Source organism: Tigriopus californicus, chromosome 7 (assembly GCF_007210705.1).
Source record: "Tigriopus californicus strain San Diego chromosome 7, Tcal_SD_v2.1, whole genome shotgun sequence".
Classification (NCBI taxonomy): Eukaryota; Metazoa; Arthropoda; class Copepoda; order Harpacticoida; family Harpacticidae; genus Tigriopus; species Tigriopus californicus.
This window is the reverse complement of record NC_081446.1, coordinates 5,217,814-5,242,398: the sequence shown is the minus strand read 5'-3', so window position 1 is coordinate 5,242,398 and position 24,585 is coordinate 5,217,814. Positions and strand designations below refer to the sequence as shown.

The window sequence follows — 24,585 nt, the reverse complement described above, 5'->3', positions numbered from 1 at the left end:
CAATTTGATGATCTTATAGTTACAGATCAAGATGCTTTCGCGGCCATCTCTTGAAGTCAATGAAGTCCTTTTTCCTAGCCAGCCCGGGTTCCAAGCACATTTTAGCACGGTTACCCAATTGATTGAGCATTTAGAGCAGGTCATTGAAGGAGTGGAAAAACACGAGTCAGTTGATGTTGTCTATCTTGATTTTGCCAAGGCCTTTGATATGGTAGATCATGGCCTGTTGTTGAATAGACTTCATGACGTTGGGATCCAAGGCAAGGTTCTCAATTGGATAAGAAGCTTCATTCATGATAGGAAGCAAATTGTTAGGGTCGAGGGATTCTTTAGTGACACACATGATGTCAAGTCAGGTGTTCCCCAGGGTTCCATCTTAGGGCCTCTCCTTTTTATAACATTCATTGTCCCACTTCAAAAGCTTAGTATTACTGCCAGTCTCTCTTCTTATGCTGACGATACAAAGTTAGTTTCTGGTAGGAATGGCCAAGATTCCAGTAGCCTTGCAAAGGACCAAGAAATAATCTTTTCTTGGGTTACTGAGAGTAATATGGCCCTGAACGGAATGAAATTTCGCTCAGTGACCCTTTGAACACTCCACTCGTAGATAACGGAGGTAAAGATATTGAGCAGGTCTCATCTATGAAACATCTAGTTGTAGTTCTCCAAAATAATGGAAAGTTCGATGAGCATGTCCAGTTGAAGGTAGGCAAAGCTTTTCAAATGTGTGGTTGGATATATCGGACGTTTAAGTACAAAAATAGTATCACGATGCTAACTCTGTGCAAGTCGATTGTTCAGCCACATCTTGAACATGCTTCACCCATTTGGGCTCCAATGAGTTCAGCAGGTTTGGAAAAGGTCGAACAAGTCCAAAGATGTTTCACTAGGAGCAACACAGGGTGCGAAAGGCATCTGATGCGAAATATAGCCTTACATTTTAACAGTAGTGGGGGATTACACTCCCTGTAGCGGCTAGAAAAGCCAATGAAAAACCAAACCACATAAAAGAATATTTTCGATTGAAGTCAATGGTTCAAGAGATACCAAATGTTCCCTTTCTTGCGCAGTCCACATCTCTAGAAGTCCGTGAGCCGGGAGAGCAAAGTGATAAAAACACAAACTGCTTATCAGAGTATAATGCAGACCTGTCCCAAAAAGAATACCAATACATCAGTTAAAAGTGCGACCCCAAACAGTTAACAGTTTATGTTATCAATGATTAATAGTGGAATTTAGAGAGGGAAGTAGAAATTTAAGAAACGCCTTATCAAGATATTGCATGGGCCTGAGGAGAAGAGATTGATTGATTTGGAGAGCATTGATGCATCATTTCAACGAACCATTGAGTTGTAACAACCTTTATTACATGATTACTCGTGATTAAACGCTTCATACTTTTGCAAAATATGTTTTGCCCATTAAAAAACATAATAAAATACTTTTCATATGCCCATAAAAGAAATAAAAGTTTGTATATACTTTGCCTGGTTGTTTTTGCTTGCATTTTTCCATGGTTTTCATTGAAAGTTGAACTGTTGTGCAGACAAAGTAGACAATAATGATTGCAAAGTAATAACTCCCATTGTCGAATCGTTGCAGATGCAAAGTATTGTCGAAAAATCAACATGGCCAGATTTAAAAGCGCAATGAGAATATAAAAATATGATTATAAGATCTGAATCCAATCCCAGAAAGGGTTCTTCAGATATCAAAATCCAAACCCTCCATATGACAAGTGTTTTCTTGGATCCATTTCTTCCAATCTTGAATGCGTTCCTCAGAGAAGTGTTTCCTCCATTCTCCGACGGTCCCTTTGCGGATGAAGCTTCCATTACTTGATTCTTGATTGTAATTGGACTCCATGTTCACGCTCTTATTCTTGCGAAAGTTATCGATGTGAAGATGAGCTTCCAAAGCTGCCATGGATTTTTCAGTGAGTCGGTAACCCAAAAACGAACACAGACGCCGAATGATGGAGTCCAAATCCTTTTTCATGTCTTCAAACCAGATGAATTCCAAATTAGGATGGTTTCGTCGAGTCCAGCCACTCTATAATACGAGACAAAAAAATGAGTGAGCAAGGATTCAGATGATCGTTGGCAAAAGTCATTCGTACCTTCAAATGATAGAAATAGTCTCCCATTGGGTTTTTCCCATTTCGAAATAGCTCCGCATACTGATCGAATGATCCGGCAAATCCTTGTTGAGGAACCAATTTCTCATGGTGATAAAAGGATACGGAACAGTCCATGGGGTTCCTGGCCACAAAGACTACTTTGCAAATGTCCAAAAGGTTGGGAGGCAACATCTCCAACGGCAAATGAGTCTTAATTACTCTCGGACTGGGTAGATTTCGAGCAGCCTCCAAGGAATTGATCACTTTATCATCCATCACAGAACCAACTTTCGGATCGGCCAAGGCTTGCATCTCCAAAAATGGTGATCGGGTCAACAGACTCTCCTCAGCCTTTTTCGTGTCAAAACCATGCAAGATTTGCCAAACCATCTCCTGGGTCCAAGTGGTGCCACATTTGGGATAAGTCACGACAAACACGTCGTCCGGTCTCAATTCGAAATTGTAGATATCTTCGGCAATTTTAGCGAAGGATCTGGGCATGAGGACATTCCCTGGAGTCGACACAATCAGATCCAACATGGACGCCTTGGGAGACACACACCACGGTCCATGAGCGAAGTAGATCTCTCGGCGCTTCATTTTCTCCTCCTTGCTTAAGGGAGTCCAAGTAAATGGATAGATGTTAGTAGAGAGTTTAGTTGGTTCAGGGTATTCCAAGAGGTCCAAATTAGGACAAGTGATTGTTGAATTGGGTGCCATCTGAAAGAAGAATTTCGGTCAGCAAATGTATGGGTCATACAAGAATGGGACTGACTCTTTTGACATGCCTTGTTAAGACTTTGAATTTGGTCTAATGTGAGGTGACTTTTGTTCAAATCTCTGACTTCAACTGATGAATTTCTGAGAGACATAAGGTACTTTTATATCAACTAAGAGACGAACATATCTAATTAACCCGGTTTTCTTGGCTTGACGTCAATAAGTAAATACAAACATCACGATCAAACATTCTGAAATATATATTTTCATCCGAATATGTTCATGATGTTTACGCCTGTTTAGCCTAAGATTGTGGAATATGCAGTCTGCGATGCATGAAATTCACGAGCATAATCGTCATTTCGCAGAAGAAAGAACTGAGGCAATGATCAGCCTTTGCAAAAAAATTTCACGGAACATTTGGTGCTCAATACTAGCCAGTTTGTTACATAAAAGGGCATTTGATTTAGCTCATTGTGTCTTGGACATAATAGAAAGTTCTGATTTACCATATTGTGGTGGCTTTCAATTCTAACCACTTCTTTAAGAGGTGATAAAGAATGATGTCAAATTGGGAAAGTTTGACATTAGTTTAGCCAGATCATTACGATTGAAATTTATGTTTTATTTCAGTTTCTATTACAAATTGATAACATAAAATTCAGAAATATTATAAGAGGCATCAAAAACTTTAAATTGATTCATTTTCTATTACCTATTTAAGCGCGTTCAACAACCGAGGGCAACAGGAGCCCATTTCAACGAGGCTTAATATTGCAATGTGACATGCAGTATAACATATTGAAAAAGCAAAAGTTCCTATTCTAAGAGTTTATGTATGTTAGTACTTAGCAATGACTAAACTTGAACAATGTAATTTTTCAACTAAAAAGATTGCAGTTGCAGGGAGGAGACATGATGTTGTTCCCTAGCATGAGAGAGATCTCCTGCTCAAACCTCCCCGACCCTTCTCTAGGTAACATTTGGACGCTAACCACACCCACTGACGGCGAAGCAAACTGATACGAACCATGACACAGCCTATCAGAACTATAAGCGAATGACGTGATGGTTAGCTTCGTTGGCCGTGCGAGGTTCACCCAACCGACCCTAGGACCCCAAAAATACAAAAGAATGAGAAATAACGAATCAGAACTCTCGATTTACCAAATATAGGTATATTACTATCCTGCGATCAACGATTGATGTACTGAGCGTTTGTGATGAGGGATGACATCATGACTTTGTTCTTTTGGATTTCTATTCTCTCCAACGCATTAGCAACGAGCATCCGTTTCACGTTTCAATCGGATGTACGAGTACAGTATGTATAGCACATATGTAGAGTATCACCCTGAATGCGTAATCGCTTTCGATTGGGTTAAGTCCATAATGAACACACGCCGCTGAACTTTGAACATCACGGTTCTCCAGTCATGCTCGGAAGGTATTGCGTGCACAAGATCAGCATTTTGGGCTTATGCTGTCCTGTACTTGTATGTACGTGAACTTTGCAATATGTACGTCTCCTCGAGTCTAATCTGATTGCATAGCTCAATTTGTACCTATATTTGAATGCTTTTTGAGCAACTGTCTCGGTTGGATTTTTTGAACCCATCTTGTTCTTCGGCTTTGTTATCAGAACACTTGCTCATACATTCAATATCTGATTGGTATATACACTATTCCTGAGTTGAATTCAAATACACAGGCAGTGACAATAGGACATTTATCAGTAGGTCACAATTAGGAAATGCGGAACCGATGCTATTTTAGAACGAGTGGTCAGAGTTGGTAGCTCTAGTGCAGACTACACCTCTTAAAAGTAAAGTCAGTCTCTCTTCTTATGCTGATGATACAAAATTAGTTTGTGGTAGTAATGGGCAAGATACCAGTAGTATGGTGGAGGTCCTAGATCAAACCTACTCTAAGGCTGCTCAAAGTGATATGGCCTAGAACGAAATGAATGAAATTCGTTCAATTACCTTTGGGTCGACGCCTTTAAACGTTCTACTCGTAGACAATGAAAGGAGGTAAACATATTCAACAGGTTTCGTCTACGAAGGATTTAGGAGCATTTCTCTCAGGCATGGAACAGGCTGTCCAAGGTTATGAAAATGTTTGGTAAGTACAATGATCCTGAGATCAATTCAAATTTTGAATTTGACATTTTATTGTTACTTCAAATAAGAAAAAGATGAACAAAAGTACGAATGATTGTGCTAATACAACGCTCTCATCTAAGAACTTCTGGAAATATGGACTGTGAACGAGCTTCCCCCAAATCGGCCAGCTCTTGGCCCTTTTTCGCATTAAATCAATAAACGAAGGAATGTAGATCTCTTCAATTAAAAGTAGGTCATTTTTTTATATTCACTTATAAAGTGGTTCGGTTCGAAGTTATGTTGTCAAAAGCTGAGGTAGCTGAACAAGAGCAGGCCGAAAATTCGAATTTCATGTAGTGTTTGCATCATAACTTTGGACATATCTCCTGAGTTCTTTAAGAATCGCTTTGGGATCAATCTTGGCTAAGATCTTCTATTCAACAAAATCCCGTGGTCGTATGAAGTGCTTATTTGGAATAAAGTGAACAGTTTAGGAGATTAGAATTTTTTACTTCCGTTCGCTGCCCACATCTCTAGAAGTCCGTGTCTCATTTGATTACTAATACAATGGAATGTTAAATGAGTTTTGCTTTGGCTAAGTCTTTTTAAGATTTATTTGAATGAATCAGAATCAGAGTTATTTGGGCAATCGACAGCGGAAGTGTATCAAATCTTATGACTATATAAATAGTGGGTGACGCAATAAAACTGTAACTTAATTGAATGTTAATGGGGTTGAACATGCACTGATTCAAAGCTTGACATTATGTGTCCCTGAAACTCCGTCAATACCCAAACGGTTGTCAAAAAACAGACTTACTCGTAATGGACCGCGATTTATATCCATCAGTCAACTAAAGTTATTGTTGTACTCTGCTAATCTTTAAAATAACTTATCAACTTGCGATAGAGCTTCTTAGAAACTACCACAGAAGGTATTATGGACTGAAGACATTTCTTAAATTCAAGCATTTCTGGCAAAAAATGCACCTTTTGTAACCGATACAAAGAATGTCTTTCAATGTAAAACTTGACTGCCTGAATGAGTGACACAAGACAATAACCACAAACGGTTTTGTTTCTGTTTTTGACCAGTGTCGAATTCCAACGATTTACATGTCAAATCATTTCTAATTGGAAATTGGTCAATTGGCCAAAAACTTCGATTATTAAGGGCAATTACTTAATAATAATAATAATAAACTTTATTGCGACTCTTGGTCATGTCAGATTGTAAAATGTATAAAACTGTATGCATAAATATCATATACAAAAATCGATTGATAAAAGAATAAAATGGTCAAGAGTGATAAAATAGTTGACTAGAGAGTGATATCACAGTGACTTTGACTAAGATTGGTTTAATGCACATGAAAAAAGTGAAGAGGGAAATTGCAGATAGTACAAAAACAGGTGGGGAGAGGTAAATGATGAAAATCTTGGTTATTGCAGTAGAGTGGGTGGGTCAGATTGAACAGATCTTTTGTCAGCTCCCGTCGCTGATGGCATTGGATCGGGAGCCGGACAAAGGTGCGTGACCGCCAATACTCCGAAGGGATGTCGGGCCAAGGACGATAAGGTGTTAGCAAGTACTTGACCGGGAAGGATAACTTGTGTCCGGACATCACCTCCGGAAAGGTCAGGTTCCCAACACTGTTGGACACTAACCTGGCCAGCCCGATGGCGAGGAGCTCGGTTTCGCATAGAAAATGTGTCCATGCATTATTTGCATATTGGGGCACGCACAGGTATCGTTTGAGGAACTTGGTGAAGGTGGCATCGGCGGGTTTGAGGGCGGATTGGGCGGAGTTGGGAAGCCAAAGGTGAAGGCCGAAAAGGAAAATTGAAGTGATGTAGGTCCGGAAGAGTTGAAGAACTATTGGAAGGGGAAGATTCTTGATAGGAGGTCTATTGTACATGTATCTGATCCTGACCCTGGCTTTGACTATTGATGATTTAGATGGTTGGTGAAGGAGAGTTGAGTGGAGAATGTGAAACGGACATAATTAAAATTATTGACGATTTCAATCAGACTATGGTGGATATGGAAGGAGGTGGGAGGCAGACGACCTTTATGGAAAACCATGGCCTTCGTCTTGATGTTATTGACTTGAAGGCCGTTCTCTTGGCAAAAACCATTGAGTGCATTGATGGCATTTTGCAATTCCACGGCTGAATTAGCCAAGAGAACCAGGTCGTCTGCATATTGAATATATTGAATAGGAAAATGGTTGATGGTGGGGCCTTGGTGAGTGAGGGCTTCAGGCAGGTCGGATACATAAAGATTGAAAAGAATTGGCGATAGTGGATCCCCCTGCGGAAGGCCAATGGAAGTGAAGTAGCAGGGGGATAGGTCCTCACCAGAACGAATGGAGCATCTGAGTCCCGCATAGATGTTGGACAGCAGGACACAGATTGAACGCGGAACTCCCCACAGTTGGAGTTTGAGGAATAACCGCGTTCGGTCCACCCTGTCGAATGCTTTGGAGAAATCCACAAAGCATCCGTACACTCTCCTCTTATTGCTGATGTTGGAATGCACAATTTCATAGAGGAGAGGAGCTGCCGTGGTGGTTGAGCGGCTTCTCCGGAAACCGAATTGGAACTGGGGAAGGAGATCCCTATCCTTGGCCAATCCGGAGAAGCGGGCAGCTAGTATGGTGGACATCATCTTCAAGAAGGGGTTCTCTAGGGCGATGGTCCGATGGTTATTTGGAATGTCCCCGGGCCCCTTCTTATGGATGGAGATGATTGCGGACTCCATCCACTCTAGTGGGAAGAAAGAAAAATGGAGGGCGAGGCTGAATAGATGTTGATGGAGTGGCAGGGCTTGGGTCCGGATAAGTGACAGTTGGAAAGGAGAGACCCCAGATGTTGATGGAGCTTTGCTCTTCATCTTCTTGAAGGCCACGTCCTTCTGGGGTTCCGTGAAGGGCTGCAAAAGTGGGTGGTGTTCTTATGGGCAGCCCTGGACCTTCTCCACTACTGTTTCCGATGTTGATGAAAAGAGTCCTTGGCAGCGGAGGAGGAATTTACTCACGGGAATCTCCAAATTGGTGGAGGGCTTTTTGGCACGTTTGTACAAGCCCGCCATCCGGGACGAGGCCGATGAAGAGAGCAGGTTCTCCACTTCCAACCTTTGGTGGGCTGACTCAGCGCTCCTCAGAGACTTGTGATATGCATTTCTTGATATTCCATATTGCTCCCAAGTCTCCGGTGTTTGGCTCGTTTTGGTATTTCGCAGTTTTTGGAGCATTTGACCCCTCAGCTCACGATGTTAGGGGCTGAACCACGGGTTCTTGAGTCCTCCTCTCCGCCTCTGCACCTAGGAGGACTCTTTAAATGCTTGCAAAATGCCTCGGGCCACTGAGGCTAGATTGGTCACAATCCCAGTGTTGATGGATAGCTGCAGGGCCTCAAGTTGAGCCGCGCACTTCTGCACATTGACCACGCACCTCCCATTTCGAGTCATGCCCAGATTATGGAAATTTCTGGGCATCTTGAAGGTGACTGAAATCGGAAGGTGATCAGAAACGGCAAGTGGATGGACGAAACTGGCCGTAGATGGAATATTTTCTGATATGAAAATGTGGTCAAGTACAGAGGCGCCCCGGGAGTAGCTGTGTGTTGGGACTCCCGGGTCGGAGCGCAGAGTGATTCTCCATTGGCTCAGGATCTGGGCGAGCTCGGAGAATTCACTCGAGTCAGGATGGATGTTGAAATCACCACCAATGATGACTTTCTCCGGTTTCTTCACCTTCTGAAGGATGGATGTGAGGTCCGAGACGAGATCGTCATAGTCCGTGGTTGGCTGATAGTTGACGCCAATGATGGTGAAGCCTTGGGCATCCACGGCTGTGTGATGAGGAGAGGATGAGAGAAGGGTGGGCTCAAAGCGTTTGGTAATATAGAGCTCCAACCAACCGCTGGGCCGACCACGCCCAGCGGGCTTCCTAGCATGACCTACAAGCGAACCTGCCAAACCTTGCCTAAATGTCCTCATTCCATTGAAATATCAAAAAGTAGGTATTGACATATTCCTGTTTGTTAAAAGTCTGAAACATGAGGAATATAATTGGTCTAAGATAGGATCTCTTACGTATATTATTATACACTATGCGTACATATTGGCAATCAACAAATAAAATAATAATCCTGCCCTTAAAGTAAATGGCATTTAGATCAATAAAATGTCGGTCACTTGTTTCAGAACGTGCTTTTCCCCGCTCCTCCAGCTCCTCCTACATTACGTTTCATTCAAATACATCTTATTTTCCTGTTTCCATGTCACGTGGTCAAATCTAGTACCTCAAGATCTCTCACATTCTTCATCCAGTATCTCGCCATCGTCCTCAAATCTTTCGACACCTTTAAAGCCTTTAAAATGCGATAAAAAGAAACAGTGGCACGCGTCCTTAGTGTCTTCAAATCAATTCTTTGGTTTCATTCATCCAGCTTAACCAAATTCTCAAGAAGACTTGTGAAGTAAACCAACGCCTTCAGTGGTGGCCCTTCCTCAGGATAAGCTCTGGAATCACGAATACCCATTCAGTTTCGAACAATTGCTGTACCGCAATTAATGATTTAACAGCAAAAACACTTACAAAAGAAATGGACTAGTTCTTGTTTCTAGGGGTCTATTTTTTTAAAGCTCTTTCCTCGTAGTTAGACGCCTGGACGTTAACCGAAAATAAAATACAATCGCCGAAATGGTCACTATGTGCTCATTCAGGATAAGGTCCAAGCCTTAACAGATGTGATATTTTGCTGGAATTTGCAATTTTGCACAAAATAAACGTTGGTTATGGCAAACCAAAAGGCGATTATTATATGGTAGTACCACAAGTTGCTTTAGACTTAAGGACCTTTAGATCCAGGTTTCTTGGAAGATGCCAGCGGTAGCTAATTCAAAGGATAGAACTCAAGCTCAGCACTCGCTGAAAGATGTTGAAAATTGCTTCTGACAGTTTTCGTGGGTGACAACAAATGACCTTGCCATTTAAAAAACCCACACCTTGAGATCCAATTGGCACTAATGGTAGAAAAGGTCACTTGTGAATCACTAAGAGCAAATCCAGTCTCAAATTTCTACCCAAATGTGTTGATTTCGATGCCCAATCGGACTAACAGACGTTACGGACGGAATTGAGAAAAATCTATTTTTACATTATGATGGCAAATATAGATTGTCAGAGGGCATTTGTGGCATTCATTATCTTATTCGCACTAAAAATACAAGGCGCATCTTACTCTTTGTTTCAGTATTTGCTTGGATTATTGGCCCCTCGCTTAAATCACGTCAAATCGCTGTCATTTATCACTTCAAAACTGTGATTTCTTAATCAGATTGAAAAACAGTTCGTTTGGCCACCTCCAATGTTCCCACGTGTATTGTCATTTCAAAAGCATTTGATTAGAGAAAGCGTAAATAACGTGATTGCATTTTCCGATTTTACTGCGAAATGCTACGTATTCTGCTGAACGTGCATTGTACGAGTACTTGTCATCAGTTATTCACTCACATGACCAATTATGTATCTCAAATAGTCTTGAAATTTTATATCCTAAACGTTCCCAATGAAATGAGGTTACTTTTTTTTTTTGGCACAGTCCAATATTAGTTACCATGGAGAGGCTAGTTATCAAACATAAAATGTTATTCTGAATTACGTAATAGCGCTTAAAATCGCACTAGAAACAAAAAGTTAAGGAAATAGGATTTGAAGAAAGATCAACGTTATTCAGGGCTTTTAGGCCCAATGGCCGGGTTCTGACATGTAGTAATCATGGTTGAAGACCGACGAGCGATTTTTCCAATCGAACCTATGGACACCAACAATCCGGGTTCCATTAGCATACTGCTATATGTTGAAAATGCCGAGGTACTTTCTATCCTTATCTCTAAATTACATAAGCGTAAATGCAAATGAAGAAGGCGAGATTTTTATTCCGTTTCAGTTCTCGAAACGAGATTGATCCAAATGGCTTTCGATCAATGTGTCTTTTGGTTATTGGAAAAGAGATGCCGATCGGTTTCTCGAAAAAGGTCCAACTATCTATGCAGATGATTTCTCACAATGCGCATAAAAAGGACCTTAGCGCTTGTCTGCATTTGGTGCATACCTTATCCATGAACATTTTACAATAGATATTTCTAGATATCCATGGCTAATCTCTGTAATGATTGATGATGAAATGCGTTTGTTGACCTTTTACCTGAGGTTCAACATAATTTGGCATTTGGTCAAGCAAACAGAAGAAAGCTGAATCGGCAAGCAAGCCCAACAATGTGAATGAGTAGCAATTAATTCTCGAGCATGGATCCAAGTTGCCAGATTTTGACTTCGTCGGGATTCAAGAGCGAGTTACTACATCTATTTTTTTTTAATCAACTTGAGGCAATTTTCATTCAAATCAATAACATGCTCAAACGTTTTACAGTGCCGAACAAAATACATTCATGATTATAAGTAATAAGTAGACGCCGACAAAAAATGTTGATATGTCGAGCAGAAATTCGAGAGGGAAGCACAAACCGGTTTTCTTCGCAATGCATCAGTTTAGCTCTCTCGCACATCTGAACCGTCAAACTATTGCAATTTCTGCTCGACGTGATAACAACATATTTTCTCGGAGTCTAGATTAATAATAAAACCTCGAAAAGATGCTGCCTTTAAAGCCAAAATGTCTTTTTTTTTAATTGAAAAATATGCAAAAACAAGTTGCAATAATGGAAAAAGAATTGTTACAATGGGGAAGAGGTCGTTTTTAGCCCCATTTAGCCTCTTTGCTACATTTTCATTTGTAACAAAATTTAAGCACCCAACAAATTACTAGGTTGTCCATTGAGTTCACAAAAAATTAAAAAAGATCCTGCAATATTCAACATTCAGGCACGTTTCCAAATGCCAGGTGAACAACAGGAGTTGAATTTGATATATTCAATTCTTTGGTAGACCAAATACTGTATAAAGTTAAAGCGACAATAGGTAGACAAGACATAATCTTTCACTTTAATTATACCAGGGAATGCATTCATTGTAAAACAAGAGTAAAGCCAGTGAAAACCCAAACCAAAGAAATATTGCTAAAAGGTTTTGGTTGAGGGTTCAATCTCTCATCTGATCATGCCAAAAAACACAAAAAAAGTTTTTTCCATGTTTTAACCTTGTTTTCGAGATCTACTAACATGTGTCACAACTGCCTAAGTGATTTATTGTCAAAAAGAGGTTTTGCGTGTAGGGTACATTTATATCCGCGAGCATTAACTGCTACGCAAACAGCGATGGCAATATTCAACTTTCAAGGAATTTCTGCCACTTTCTGCCACCATTTTCTGCCGGGTGGTCAAAAATGGCTTTTAATAATTTCCCATCCAAGTAATGTCCTCGTTGACAAAAATCCACTTTGAAGAAATTTCTGCCACTTTCTGCAACCATTTTCTGCCACCTAGTCAAAAATGGTTTTTTTTTAATGATTTATCATCCCTGTACGCAAACCACGAAGTCAAACGGTTTTTAAGTATAGTTATATGGTTTAAAGAAAAAGTGTCCGGTTCATGTTTTAGCGACTTTTCTTCTCAAGCGGAAGAAGATTTCAAAAGATAGTAGTGGAATCAGAGGCCCAGTCAAATGGAAGAGCGAGTCTAAATCTACAAAAGCACGAAAATAATCAGAAAATGAGATCCGAATTGAACATTCAATTTTGATTTATTCTCGTTCACTTTTTTCTTCGAGATCCTTTGAGAGTCATAGCTGCCATACTCCTGAGGTGTTTGGAACCATTCCTTGAGTCCACGACACTCGAAGTGACCTTATGATAAACGAATTGAGGCTTTCCTCTCGGAATTTGGCTGGGTCTCTGTAAAAAATGGCGTTCAGGGCGCTGTTATTCATCAAGCATATGGCAACACTACACGATTTCGGCCCCTTTGAAAGTGATCTTGATGAAGGTTCAAGTAGAAATTGTTGGCTGAATGAAGCCGGTATGGAACCAGGGGAAAGGAGTGGCCTTTGCTAATATTGTTGCTAGTCGACAATGTGTGCTAGACTTTGGTCGTAAAAGGAAGGCTTCAAGAGCACCTGCGCGCAATTTGTGGGCTAAGCCAGTGCCAAAGTGGTCCAACCAGTGGCCCTCGTAAAAAGAAAACTATACTCATTTCGGACTAGTGCTCAGAGTCAAAAAGGTTTTTTTTCTCGTGGCAAGGGAGGGATTTTCATGTTGGCTCTAGTAATTCTAGCTACACGTGGAAGGGTAGATTCCAGAGCGAAGAAATAAGTCTTCCTTTCAACCAAGTTATCAATCATATTTGGTTTAAGGATGGCTTGATTCTCTTGTGTAGGAGGATAATGTTTGTTACACCGAGTGTTGGGTGGCAATTATGACGAGCCACAATCTAGCGGATCTTTTTATGAGGTAATCCTAACTTTCTTTATCCTTATGATCCTGGATACCTTGATGCTCATATCTCAATAAAGTTTCGGAGCTGAGACCCCAGGGACAGATGGCGGACTAATTTACCGACGTAAAAACTTGCCTCGTTCTCACATTTTATTTTGGAGGGTGTTATTTGCTGTTTTCCCAAGACACAAAAAACTTGGGGCATCAACCGAGATGGAAACGAGCTAGTGGTTATGTATGGTGTATAATCTTGAGGATTTGCTTGTGTGATCTAATCAGTGATGCCTCATCTCCGCTCTTCTTCGTCGTCAATTACTTTCATCTGATAATCAAGCACGCACTCGCACACAGACATCCAATCAACCCCCTTCAGTCCCATAAAAACTTATATGGTTCATCCACGGAACACCACGCACGTCGTTCCAGATCGCTCGGTGCTTCCTAATTAGAGATCCTCGTCGGTTCGGTCGTCAAACTCTATTCGTTTCATCCATCTAGGATAGGGTCCCCAAGGCGGCATTGTCCTTGCTCGATCTTTTCAGTTTCAGACAAAAGGGACCCTTATTAACTGACTCAGCGCAGTGACTCATGGTGCTTGTTAAATGTGCACGGCCTATTCGAGTTTGTGTCAGGCCTCATTGGCAAAGAGCGTCTAATCACCTTTGGCTTCGTCAGTTCATCTCGAAACAGCGAGGATAGTCGTTTCCTAATCCTACATTGAGTGTGGTGGAGTGCTTCGTTTCGCTCGAGGCCTGTCATCTCATGTCGAGGACAGACTACCGCCCATCATAGCTATCGATGTGACCATGGTCGTTGCTGATCTGGCACTTTCAGGGTCCCTTGCGGGCCCTGGGTGACGAGCATTCTGAGCATGTTCCCAGAAATGTGGGTAGAAAATATCCCTCGTTTCGAAAGATGGGCCCAAAGTTACGCCTTGTTCCAATTTACCTGGCGGCGAGGTTGACTGTCATGTTGGAAATGGGAGGATCCCACCGAACGCACAGGATGGAGTGGAGAAGGAGGAGGTGGTGGCGGACTTGTCATTTGCCTTTGGAAATGGGTCGGGCTGTTCTCGCTCCTATCCTTCAGATTAATCTCCGCTACTCGGTTTAATGGCCCACTGTGCTCGGAATTGGAGATAGGCATGGCCGTCTGGTGACTGGACTGAGACGAGGAGGCCCTATTATTTCCTGGCACCCCCAAATGAGAATTGTAGAACCGGAGATCGGTGAACCCGTTTTCTGTCCGAATCATTCGAAAGTAGTCTCGGTCAGTTTGACTGAGACCATTGGACTCTGGGTAGGCATAATTCTGGGCCATTCGGTGGATTGCTCCTGGACCTTGGGCATAATACAACTGCTGGTCGTGATGAGATGTGACGTCTGGAAACAGATCAGATGAGCATCAAAGGACAAGACATGTATATGAAACATTATGAGAAACAGGCCGTGGAGGAGAAGTGTACAAAAAATGCCATGGTGAATGTACAAAAGAAATATTCTCTTTTCATGCTCTGTCTCTCTTTTCGTCTTCCTTTCTCTCTAATGCAAAAGGGAGTAGTAGTACGTAGACTGGTGGAATGAATGCCTTGAAGGCAAGCCAACTCTTGATGTGCGTTTGGGTGGATGGGTGGATGGATAGGTTGGTTCCTTCCGTCGTATTTGCCATACCCTACCTTTTGTACTAGTGGGGTTAATTTGATTTCCTGACGATGCACTTCCAGCGGAAACTTTGTAATCTTGCCAAGGAGTCAAATCTCGAAACTTTAGCTGGAAATGTTTCAATTTCTTCCTCGTTGTGGCGGTCATAGTAGGTGTCCGATCGCTCGGACCTTCTCCTCGTCCTCCTCGTCCTCTTCCTCCCTTTAGTTGTTGTTGTTCTTCTTCCTCTGCCTCGTCCTCCACTTTTGAGCCTCGAGCTGTACTAGAAGGGGTCATCCCGAGGTCTTCAGACAAAAACTGGTCCTCCCCAACCCGATTGGAGGAGTGGGCTCTAGAATGTGCCAAGGCTGGCTGTGATGGTCGCAATTGATTCCCAATATATCTTCGTAGTCCGGTTGAGATGTCTCTGCCGACGCCTCTTGGGCTCGAGATTGGGAGTGAAGTTGTCGGTCGAGGAGTGAAATCTCCACCTTTTTCATGCTCCAAGCCATTGACCTGGAATCCCAACAAGGTGGAACCGGAAAAACTCTCTGAAACGGAAGAAGGGAATGTATTCAATATGCTCGGGAAGCGAGCATCAACGGCAAGTCAAGTGGCAGGACCAGAGAGAGGAAAACTAATGCTCAATCAAACGACTAAATTGGGATTTAGAGAAAAATTGGGGGCTTAAGTGATGCGAGCACGGGGGATATCGGAAGGCAATCCCTTCCTTTTCTTCCATCTTCTTGCTCCCTGTCTCCATTGTACGCGCATATCCATGCATAAAGGGTAAGTCCACAATTCGTTCTTCCTACTTGGCTTCTCTTGGGTCTCAAGTTTCAACTCAGATTCCAATGTGAAGGTGCTTGAGCCATTTCAAGAAATGGGCTCTTTTCGAAAAAGGCCAAAACGAGAAGTGACGTTTGATCGAATTCCAGTGAGGCGAAAAAAAAAGGATTCAATATTTGACTAGCCGCCTTCCGTAAGCCTCTGGAAATCCTCGAATTGTACTGTATATTTCGTGACTGTCCGTTCAAGGTCAAACCACTCGATTCAACTCACCATTTGGTCTGACTGGGGGATGAATTGCTCCATCATGAACATCCTGCAATGAAAGGAGATACACATTTGGCACATTGCTCTCTTGACTCAGCCTCGGTGTCCCATTCAAGATTCAATGAGCGCGTCTGATCTCTTGCGCTATAAATAAAACAGTCATTGGCCCCTCATATATTTTGTCACGTATTAGTACTATACTGGCTTGGCTTTTTTGGTTGTCTCCCATCGGAGGGCCCTCACTTCCAATGGTACTATTTCATGTTCCATTTTCGTGCTATCGTGCCTTACTACACCCTTTTTATTTTTGTGTCATTCAGAAGAAAAAAGGAATAAGGAGATCCTACTTCACGCTTAATTTGGCCTTCTAAAACCAGCTCGTTCCGCCAAAACTGAAAAGCCTGACAAATATATACTTCTGACATGAACATCATCATATGGATTTTTCCAGTGGGTGATGCTAGTATATGAGGAAAATACCAATTGGTTGGCAGAACAATGACACAGAAGGCAATCATCGGCTCAGTCCTTAGCGGTTGCGAGGGAACCAGATTTTTCGGATGGCTTTTGTCTCTAATTAGAAGCTATATGTTGGGTAACCCGGGGAGGAGGCAAAGCCCCTCTCTAATCTGGTAAGAGCTCGATCCTTTCGTTCTCGGACTGGCTTCTAAGCTTCAGGCTCCTTCTGTCTTCTCTTTCTTTCTTTCTCTTTCTATCTCTCTCCCTCGACTGTCTTCTCAATGTAGAGAGGCAATGGAGTGAAAAATGACTTGGAGGTGCACAAAACCAATTTGTTCCATACCTTTGGACCATACTCTCGGGGAAAACCCTTCAACACCACACATCACTGATAGTGTGACTGGCTTGCACTACATAGTACTAGTACAAACAGGCCACACCTCATGGACCTCTGAGCCACTGGACCTTTCTCACTTTTCACACGCATTCCGTCTTGTCCAAAATGAGAGTGCGATGCTCAAGGCGGGGAGAACGAACGTGTAAACGAAGAAAAATGACCAAATTACGAGTTGAAATATTCGCAGCATAAATCTTGCATACGAGATTGGACAGACAGGAGGGATAGAAACGGCAATTTAACCCAAGTGCACACCATTTACCTCGGAGTGACGTATGATTATTGAGATGAGGCTCGTTTATCCGAGGACAGGTTTTCTTCCCATAGGATTCTCCCTTTCGGGATTCATTTGAATCCATTACCTCGTTCCAGCCATTATAATAAACCTTTATGAGGCTTAGAATCCCGTCCCGATCCCAGGAAAAAGTCCTTCAATAGCCATGAGAAGGACAATCCAGTTTGCCTTGTACTTGGAGTGAGTGGGTGCTACACACATACGCACTCACACTACCAGGACTAGTATCCAGCCCTCTCGTCTTGAAAGTTGGCGGCCCACTCGGTCTGATATGCTTGGATCCCTGCATAATCAAAAGCAATGAAGCTTAGTAGACGACACATCGCTTGAAGGGTCCTTCTCGGTAGAGAAGGCTAAACTTTGGGAGATCCCCCCCACCATCCGCGTCATCATCTTCATCATCATCATCATCATCATCGCTACTAGGAAATATGCACGACAACCTGGGGAGTGATCTCAAGAATGCCAGCCTCGCCGAAAGATGAGCGTACGAGCATGAGTGCGAGGTTAGGGTGGGTTAGTTGTTGGGACTGAGGGAAACTTTGCTCATTTGCAGGAAACTGCAAAATGCCTCCCCTGAGTTTTTCCGAAGGATTTGTTGAAATGGACTGGTGGCGAGGGTACCATAGAGGAAAGAATGAAGAAATGAAGAACTTCCTGCCACCCAAGACTTGGAACCAAATATGGAAGGTGTGGACTAAAGCACGCTCGCACAGTAGTTGGCATCAATAATCATCATAGTTTTTAATAGTTGGACCCCATTAGACTAGTCAGGCCTTAGATTTGAACATGTTCCTTTTGGTATTGTCTTCGAGACCTCGGTTGAGAAGATAGTAAGTTTGCTCCATTGGTCCATGTCTGGTTTAAGATGTTTCCACAATACAGTATGAGACGAGAGGAAGGAAGATGTCAGGCTTGGATTGAGAGGCCTTAGAGTCGAAAGTGGAAAACTTTTCTTGGAAGGATCATCGCTCTAATCAGGATGAAATTCCAGCATTTAGGCAGCCTATTCTCAATTCAGATGCAAATTTATGTGATATGCTGCCATCTTCGAGGAGTTTGCCTACATGGCCCTCAGAATTTGATGGCACAAATTGAACTCGCGGGTAGTACGAGGGTCATACTACACCAACAAGAATGGCAACAGCCTTTCCAAAACACAGTGACTAATTATTACGAAATACGGAACAATTGTTAAAAAGCCCAATGTGTCATTGCAGCTTTTCAAACTTCCGATACCCTTATTGAAAACACAAAACTGGCTTGTTCAAGGTTTATGGAGTACGTGATAAAATCATCTCTATAAAGCTGCTTGGAATTGTAAAGTGATACATTTTTCGCGAAAGCGTCTTCACACCTTAAAATAAATTGGCTAAAAGTCTCCCTTTTATAAATCGAATTTCAGATGCATAATCCAATTGATAATAAGATCATTCAAACAATAAGGTCTGGCTTTATCACAATGCTTGAAAGCCATTTCATGCAGTTTAAAGTAAGGCGAGAGTACCTATGTGTTGTTGAATCATCGTTTCAGCAAGATAGCGTCACCTGACACATGTTCTTGAGGTCATCATAACAAATTCCAAGCAACTATTGGACTGTATTGCTTAGTCAGTGTGGAGCAGCAATGAAGGTGAAGACATGTGTCTGTTGGTATGCCTCTCGTATCTTGCTGAGCTCATAATGTAACCAACATATTGTGAAATTTCGTGATCTAGATAATCAATGTAGTGGATGATGGCCAATCAAACATGTGGCGACCAAAAGGGAGTCATCGAACATTTGGCGCATACAAATATTAGGCCTTTGACATGGCCAGCTTACCGTTCCCTTGAACTTCATGCCACGAGATATTGGGACTCTAGATTGGATTCTATGTCGACCTCGATCTGGTGAATAATTCCTTTTATTCCGTGGCCACAACCATCTACTATATGTGCTGATGATTCTGATGGCTGCTTTCGAGAGTCGAGACGTTTCTCTCTCTCTATTGTGGGTCCATAGTAGCCACTTGTTCCGAATGTTTGATTCGATCCCAAAAGGTCCAGGCCCAAAGCAAAGAATAAACCGCCAGATAATGAAAGCATAGCAACGTTCCATCTCCAGTACTCAGACGGCAGAGAGCTCACTCATGGAGTAGCTTAATTCCGTATTGTGATCATTAGTTCAACCGAAACGAAAATACCACCTTCCTTTACGTTGCTGTTCTCGTTTCCTGTCAATTAGAATTCTTCATTAGCTAGCAGTTCTCACGTTTTTTCATGGAAAGATTCATGTCTACGTAGTACCGCATAGGTGCATTTTCATGGCCAAAACACAATGCTTAACTGTGTGCCCACTATCAATGTTCTCTTATCGCAGGTCTCTGGTTTCATGGTACCTACGAGCACAATTTATGTGAGGGCCTCAGCCCATCCGAATCATGATTGGAATAAGTCGAGCTCTCTGGCGGCAAGAAAAGTTTTCCGTTTTGGGTGGAAATGCAAGCTTAATGATTGATGAGAACCAATACTACTTGTTCCACTTCCCATTCTAAGAAGTGGGAAGTTCAACCTCACGAAACTGCTCATCTGCAGCACTACATATGTGTGCTCAAAGCTCGTGAAGGAATCTTCGCTGCAAATTTGCCTGCGTCAAATCGGAATCACACGAAGGCTGGATTTCCAAAAACAAATGCCGGGAAGATGGAGCATTTCTTGTTGTGAATACTGAATAACAACGCAGCCGTTACCCACTTGCTTGCTCTTTGTGTGTGTCTTCAGTATTCAGGGAGGTTGAATGTTGGAACATTTGGGAACACAATAGTGGGAAATGAGCACCATTTGTAAACAGATCCAAAGGAACAGCCGATCAAGTGGGAACGACTGGATCCTCACGCTTTTTGCCCCCTCAGCCCATGGAACGTGGCTTTTGTCTTTCGGGGACCTTTTCGGACATAAGGACAAAAAGTGAAAATTCCAAGGCTCTGCATTCCTTAGCAGGGGTAATGGTATTTGGGACACCACACCCATACCAATAATTGCTTTCAATCGAGGCGGAGTCGGCGGGTTCATAACTTTCACCACAGAGTGCTATTATTTTTTTCGTCTTCGAGCAGCCTTCTCTCTCTTTCCCTATATGTGTGAGAGCTATAATCGTGGTCGCACTTGACGTCTGAGAGCGAGCCATTTTCGCCTCATTTGTATGTCCCTGCAGGGCTTTTTCCCATTTACTTGCTTTATTGCTTGTCGTCCCGTGGCATGAAACATGATTTTGGGGGTCTCATTGTCATGTGGTTAGTGTTCGTGGAATAAACGATGAATGAATGTGTGTGCTCCAGCAGAATAAAACAATTCTTAAGTCAAACTATTCTTTGAACTCAAGTTGGAATGTTCCACTTGAATTTCAAAGTGGTCCCTTAACTATCTGGCAGCTAGAAGAGAGACGGAATAAAGTATCTGAGAGGGAGAAGTTCATGGATTGAGACAGTTGTACGAACTGGATGGGTGCTCTCCAACTACGGGTACGAAGTATACCTAGGTGCTAAACCCTCTTCCAAGGCGATTTTCATGAAAAGGCATTTCTGTGGAAAATATACCGAAACGGAAGGAGGAAAGAGAAGAAAGAAAGAAAGATGGGGTACTCACGCTAAACTGTCTCTTTACGTTGTGTCCATGGGCGTGTTCCAACGTGAAGGCACACTCTGAAAAGAAGATAAAAACGACATCCATTATTTGGCACATTTCCCAGATGAACAAGGAAATTTATGAAGCTCCGTGAATTGTAGCGAGAACGGTGAGAAATATTGAAATATCTCCTTATGGATTCAGCACGCACATCTCACTCCCTGCATAGACCTTGCACCGAAATGATGAGTGGTACGCGAAACGACGAAAATGTACATAATTCATTTGTGCTTCGAATCACGCTGAGCCTTTCTTGATTGGAATGAAGACCAAACCAGGATGAAGTCTCTTGTGTTGGAACTGGAGAGCGAGGAAACAGTCGGGTTCTAATTAGAAGAACTCGATTAATTGGGACTGGGAGAGAACGGAGCCGCAGGAATGGACCAAATTGTTCCATGGCGTTCAACCGAAGAGGACGAGGTCCAAAAAAACAATCAACCCATGGAAGAATGACTGGGGTCTGTTCCCTGAAGTAGGCCCTGAAGTCAATTGATGACCATCACTAAAGTGCTAAGCATCCACTGTTAGAATTAATTTTTCCAGTCTGCAATGAATACAGTCGGGTGCATGCACAATTCGGGTCTCTTCCAAGATAGGTGATGGTACAAATTTTACTAGCCCATGAACCAACCACTTTCCCGGTGCCGACTTAATCCCCTTCGGCATGTCGTGGGCGACGAAAAGGTTTTACAACTTTGCTCAAAGGTGGAAGAAGAGACTCGAGGACAGAATCTTGAACGTGACAATTGCATTAAAAACTTTCAGAGTTTATGTCTTGATCCTGGCTCGTCGTTCTCAGATCCCTACGCCGACTCGCCGTGATTTCAAAAACGACATGAGGAAACTTTATTGCGTAGGTGCGACTTCAGAATCAGAATACGCAGAGAGGCTTACCAAGTTGTGAACTTGAATAGATCCTCGATTGAATTTCCCGCCGATGATCCGCGCTTCCGACGTTTTGAAGACACAATTTCCGGCCTTTTTTCTGTCCTGTCTGCCGGTCCCTAAAGACACCCTCCCTTTTTCTCTCGTCTGTTCTGTTTCCTCTTCCCATTGTTCCCATTTTGCTCCCCTTTCATCGGAATCAGATGAAGAAAATAGAATTGGGGACCTCATGCATCATTGATAGGGATGCCTGTATGGATGTACGTACGTACGTACGTTGCCTGATTTGCATGCGCGCTTGCCTCTACTTGCTTTATTGGGAGCATCACCAAAAACCCTTTGATGGAACAAATATTCATGCAAAGCTAACGAGAGATTTCACATTCTGGGAGTTTCTTCTTACATTATAGGACATTTGTTTCATAAGCCATTCCCTTAAAGTAATCTGACTGAAAATTTCCGTTAGAATGGTGCAAACGAGTCTCGCTATTAATAGATTCCAATTACTTTATTTAGGTCAAGTACTCCAAGAGAGTACGAAAGCGCGAAGATGAGAACCATGGTGTCTATTAACCAGTTGATCCTAAAAAATATTTGGATTATCTCCATCAATGGCAAATTTACCGCGAATTCCCTTTCGAAGGATGCACTCACAAGCAATGAGTTTAATACAAGGAGTTGAAATTGAGCGCAACAATTTTAAGACACAACTTAGCCGTTGATGCCTTTGATGAAAATAAGTTCTATGGTACTGACGAGGTATCTAAAAGGTCAAATAAATTCTGAAGATTCGGCTGGAACATACTCAGAAAGAAGAAATTATTACCTGGTGTATGGGATCTACTTAAAGATAAGCCGAAATGTGTATTTTACTCGTAAATATACAGTAGGATATTGAGCCTTCAATGCTGGGTTCTAAGCTAGATCTGATGAAGAGCAATGATGGTAATCTGAGAGGCTTAACCTGTTTGTGTCAGTGCGATCTTGTGCAAGAGATGATGGGTTGGTTAGCCAGAGGATTGACGTCCTCGTTTCTTGTTTCTTGACATACTCCTTAATCAATTCAATTTCTCCCTGCAGTACGTAAATAAGCTGGTCTGTCGAGAGTTAAAGGATGCATGTTTTCATGATTTCGTTTTTCGAGCCAATATCCTCCTAACTGTACTTTTTACGGACTTGCTTTCGTATTCTTCAGTTTTGCTCCAAGGTTTTCATAATTGTTGATACATGCTATTTCAATGATATTTCGAATATCTTCTGGTATTTTGTACGAGAAACTGAAGCTAATTGATGCTCTATTTGTTACACGTTTGAGTGCTTTTCTGAATGCTCTTGTGCAAGCAGACAAATGTACCACATTTTTGCAAGTTTTACCCACCGAGCAGATATTATACCACACACGAGGCTAGTTTGTTCTCCTTCATTGGAAATATAATCTACCTCACTTGTGTGCAGAGGTGACTCAAAACATATCTTCGTATGCTCATTTACTCTGAGCTTATTGATCTCCCTTATAAGCCGTGTCTACTTTGGCCTTGATAGGGAAATTAGTTCATGGAGATATGTTTTTGCTTGGATATCTTGGCCAATGATAGGACCTGCCATTGGATATACCGTACGTGTGTTCGTAAGTGTTGCCACATGACCCCCAAGCCTAGCGTGGTCAAATAAAGTTTCTGAAACGTGAGCGGGCTACTATAACTTTGACAGAGACGAGTACATGCCAAGTTGACGAAGTATGTCCTAATCTAGAAGAGAAAGTCCGCCTCTCTCAGCATGGCTTTTTCAAAAAAAAAAAAAGTTACAAACGCGGCTGGGATTGAATTCAAAGGTAGCCCTCGTTTCAACCGCGTGTAGAGAGAGGTCTGTTCCGATGGTCTGTGGTTTATTGGTTACTATGGAAGCCGTCTTGAACCGCGTCAAATTGAGAAAGGAAATGGCCTTTTCGAGTCAAGGACAAAGCGGAGGGCGAACCCAATTAGGCCGGCTCATCGAGGAGCCAAAGTTTAAAGACACGGCCATTCAATCAAAGTTTATTGAATTAGTTTCGCGTAATTCGTGACTACAGACAGAGAGCAGACTCGGTTCTTTTTTAGAGTTTGTGAACTTTGAGAAGGCTGTGGATAATCCCATTGGCCTTCGAGATTTACATACTGCCTATCACCACTTTCAGCCAAAGCAAACGTTTGAGGTTCTGTTCAACCAACTTTGACGCATGTTATGAATTGTACCAACCTCTCAAATGAGAAAGTACGCACACGTCTAGAGTTATCCTTCATATTGAAAATGCTACGTAAAGGCTGTCTTTGAACGTGAACTATCCTCTAGAATTGAATTACTGCCAGAGCCCCATACAAAAAGGAGAGCGAAATTGAAGGCCTTACCTACGATTCCTGTCAGACTTCCCAGATATGTGGTGATGATCAAGGATGCGGTCCACATCCAGGCCATTGTCCTCTGATGATCAAACAGACTTCTTGATTCGGAACAGACTGCTTATAAAAAGGCCCAGGGATCAAGGGCACCTCACGGTCGATCTTGAGTCCATTTCTCTTGGTAATGGTCTTCTTTTCAGTGGAAAGAAACACAACTTCGGATGTCAACAAAAGCAACTTTAGCCTTCACATGGTGACTGAGCAATTACCAAGACTATACTGATGGCTCGAGCACCGGTCGACCTCTTCTTCATTCGACGATTCGAGGTTCTCTCCTTCGTTGATTTCGCTCCTGCTCCCCTGCCCTCTTTCCCCTTCTTCGAGGACGTGGGTCGAGGATAGGAGAGAGGTTTACTTATTCCCTTACTACGTTGGGGACCGGTTCTCAAGCATGAAAGGCCGTCCAAGA

The 24,585-nt window shown here is 42.4% G+C and overlaps 1 protein-coding gene across 1 annotated transcript; it reads right to left on the bottom strand.

Moving 5' to 3' along the window:
- Nucleotides 1–1,345: 1,345 nt before the first annotated feature.
- LOC131883577 (uncharacterized) lies at nt 1,346–24,412 on the bottom strand. Its single transcript, XM_059231078.1, has 7 exons — nt 24,126–24,412; nt 20,818–20,873; nt 16,047–16,089; nt 15,020–15,535; nt 14,293–14,726; nt 2,120–2,839; nt 1,346–2,052 (listed from the first exon to the last, which is right to left on the bottom strand). The coding sequence occupies exons 1-7, from the start codon at nt 24,190–24,192 to the stop codon at nt 1,705–1,707; spliced, it is 2,184 nt and encodes a 727-aa protein (XP_059087061.1). The 5' UTR covers nt 24,193–24,412; the 3' UTR covers nt 1,346–1,704.
- Nucleotides 24,413–24,585: the final 173 nt, after the last annotated feature.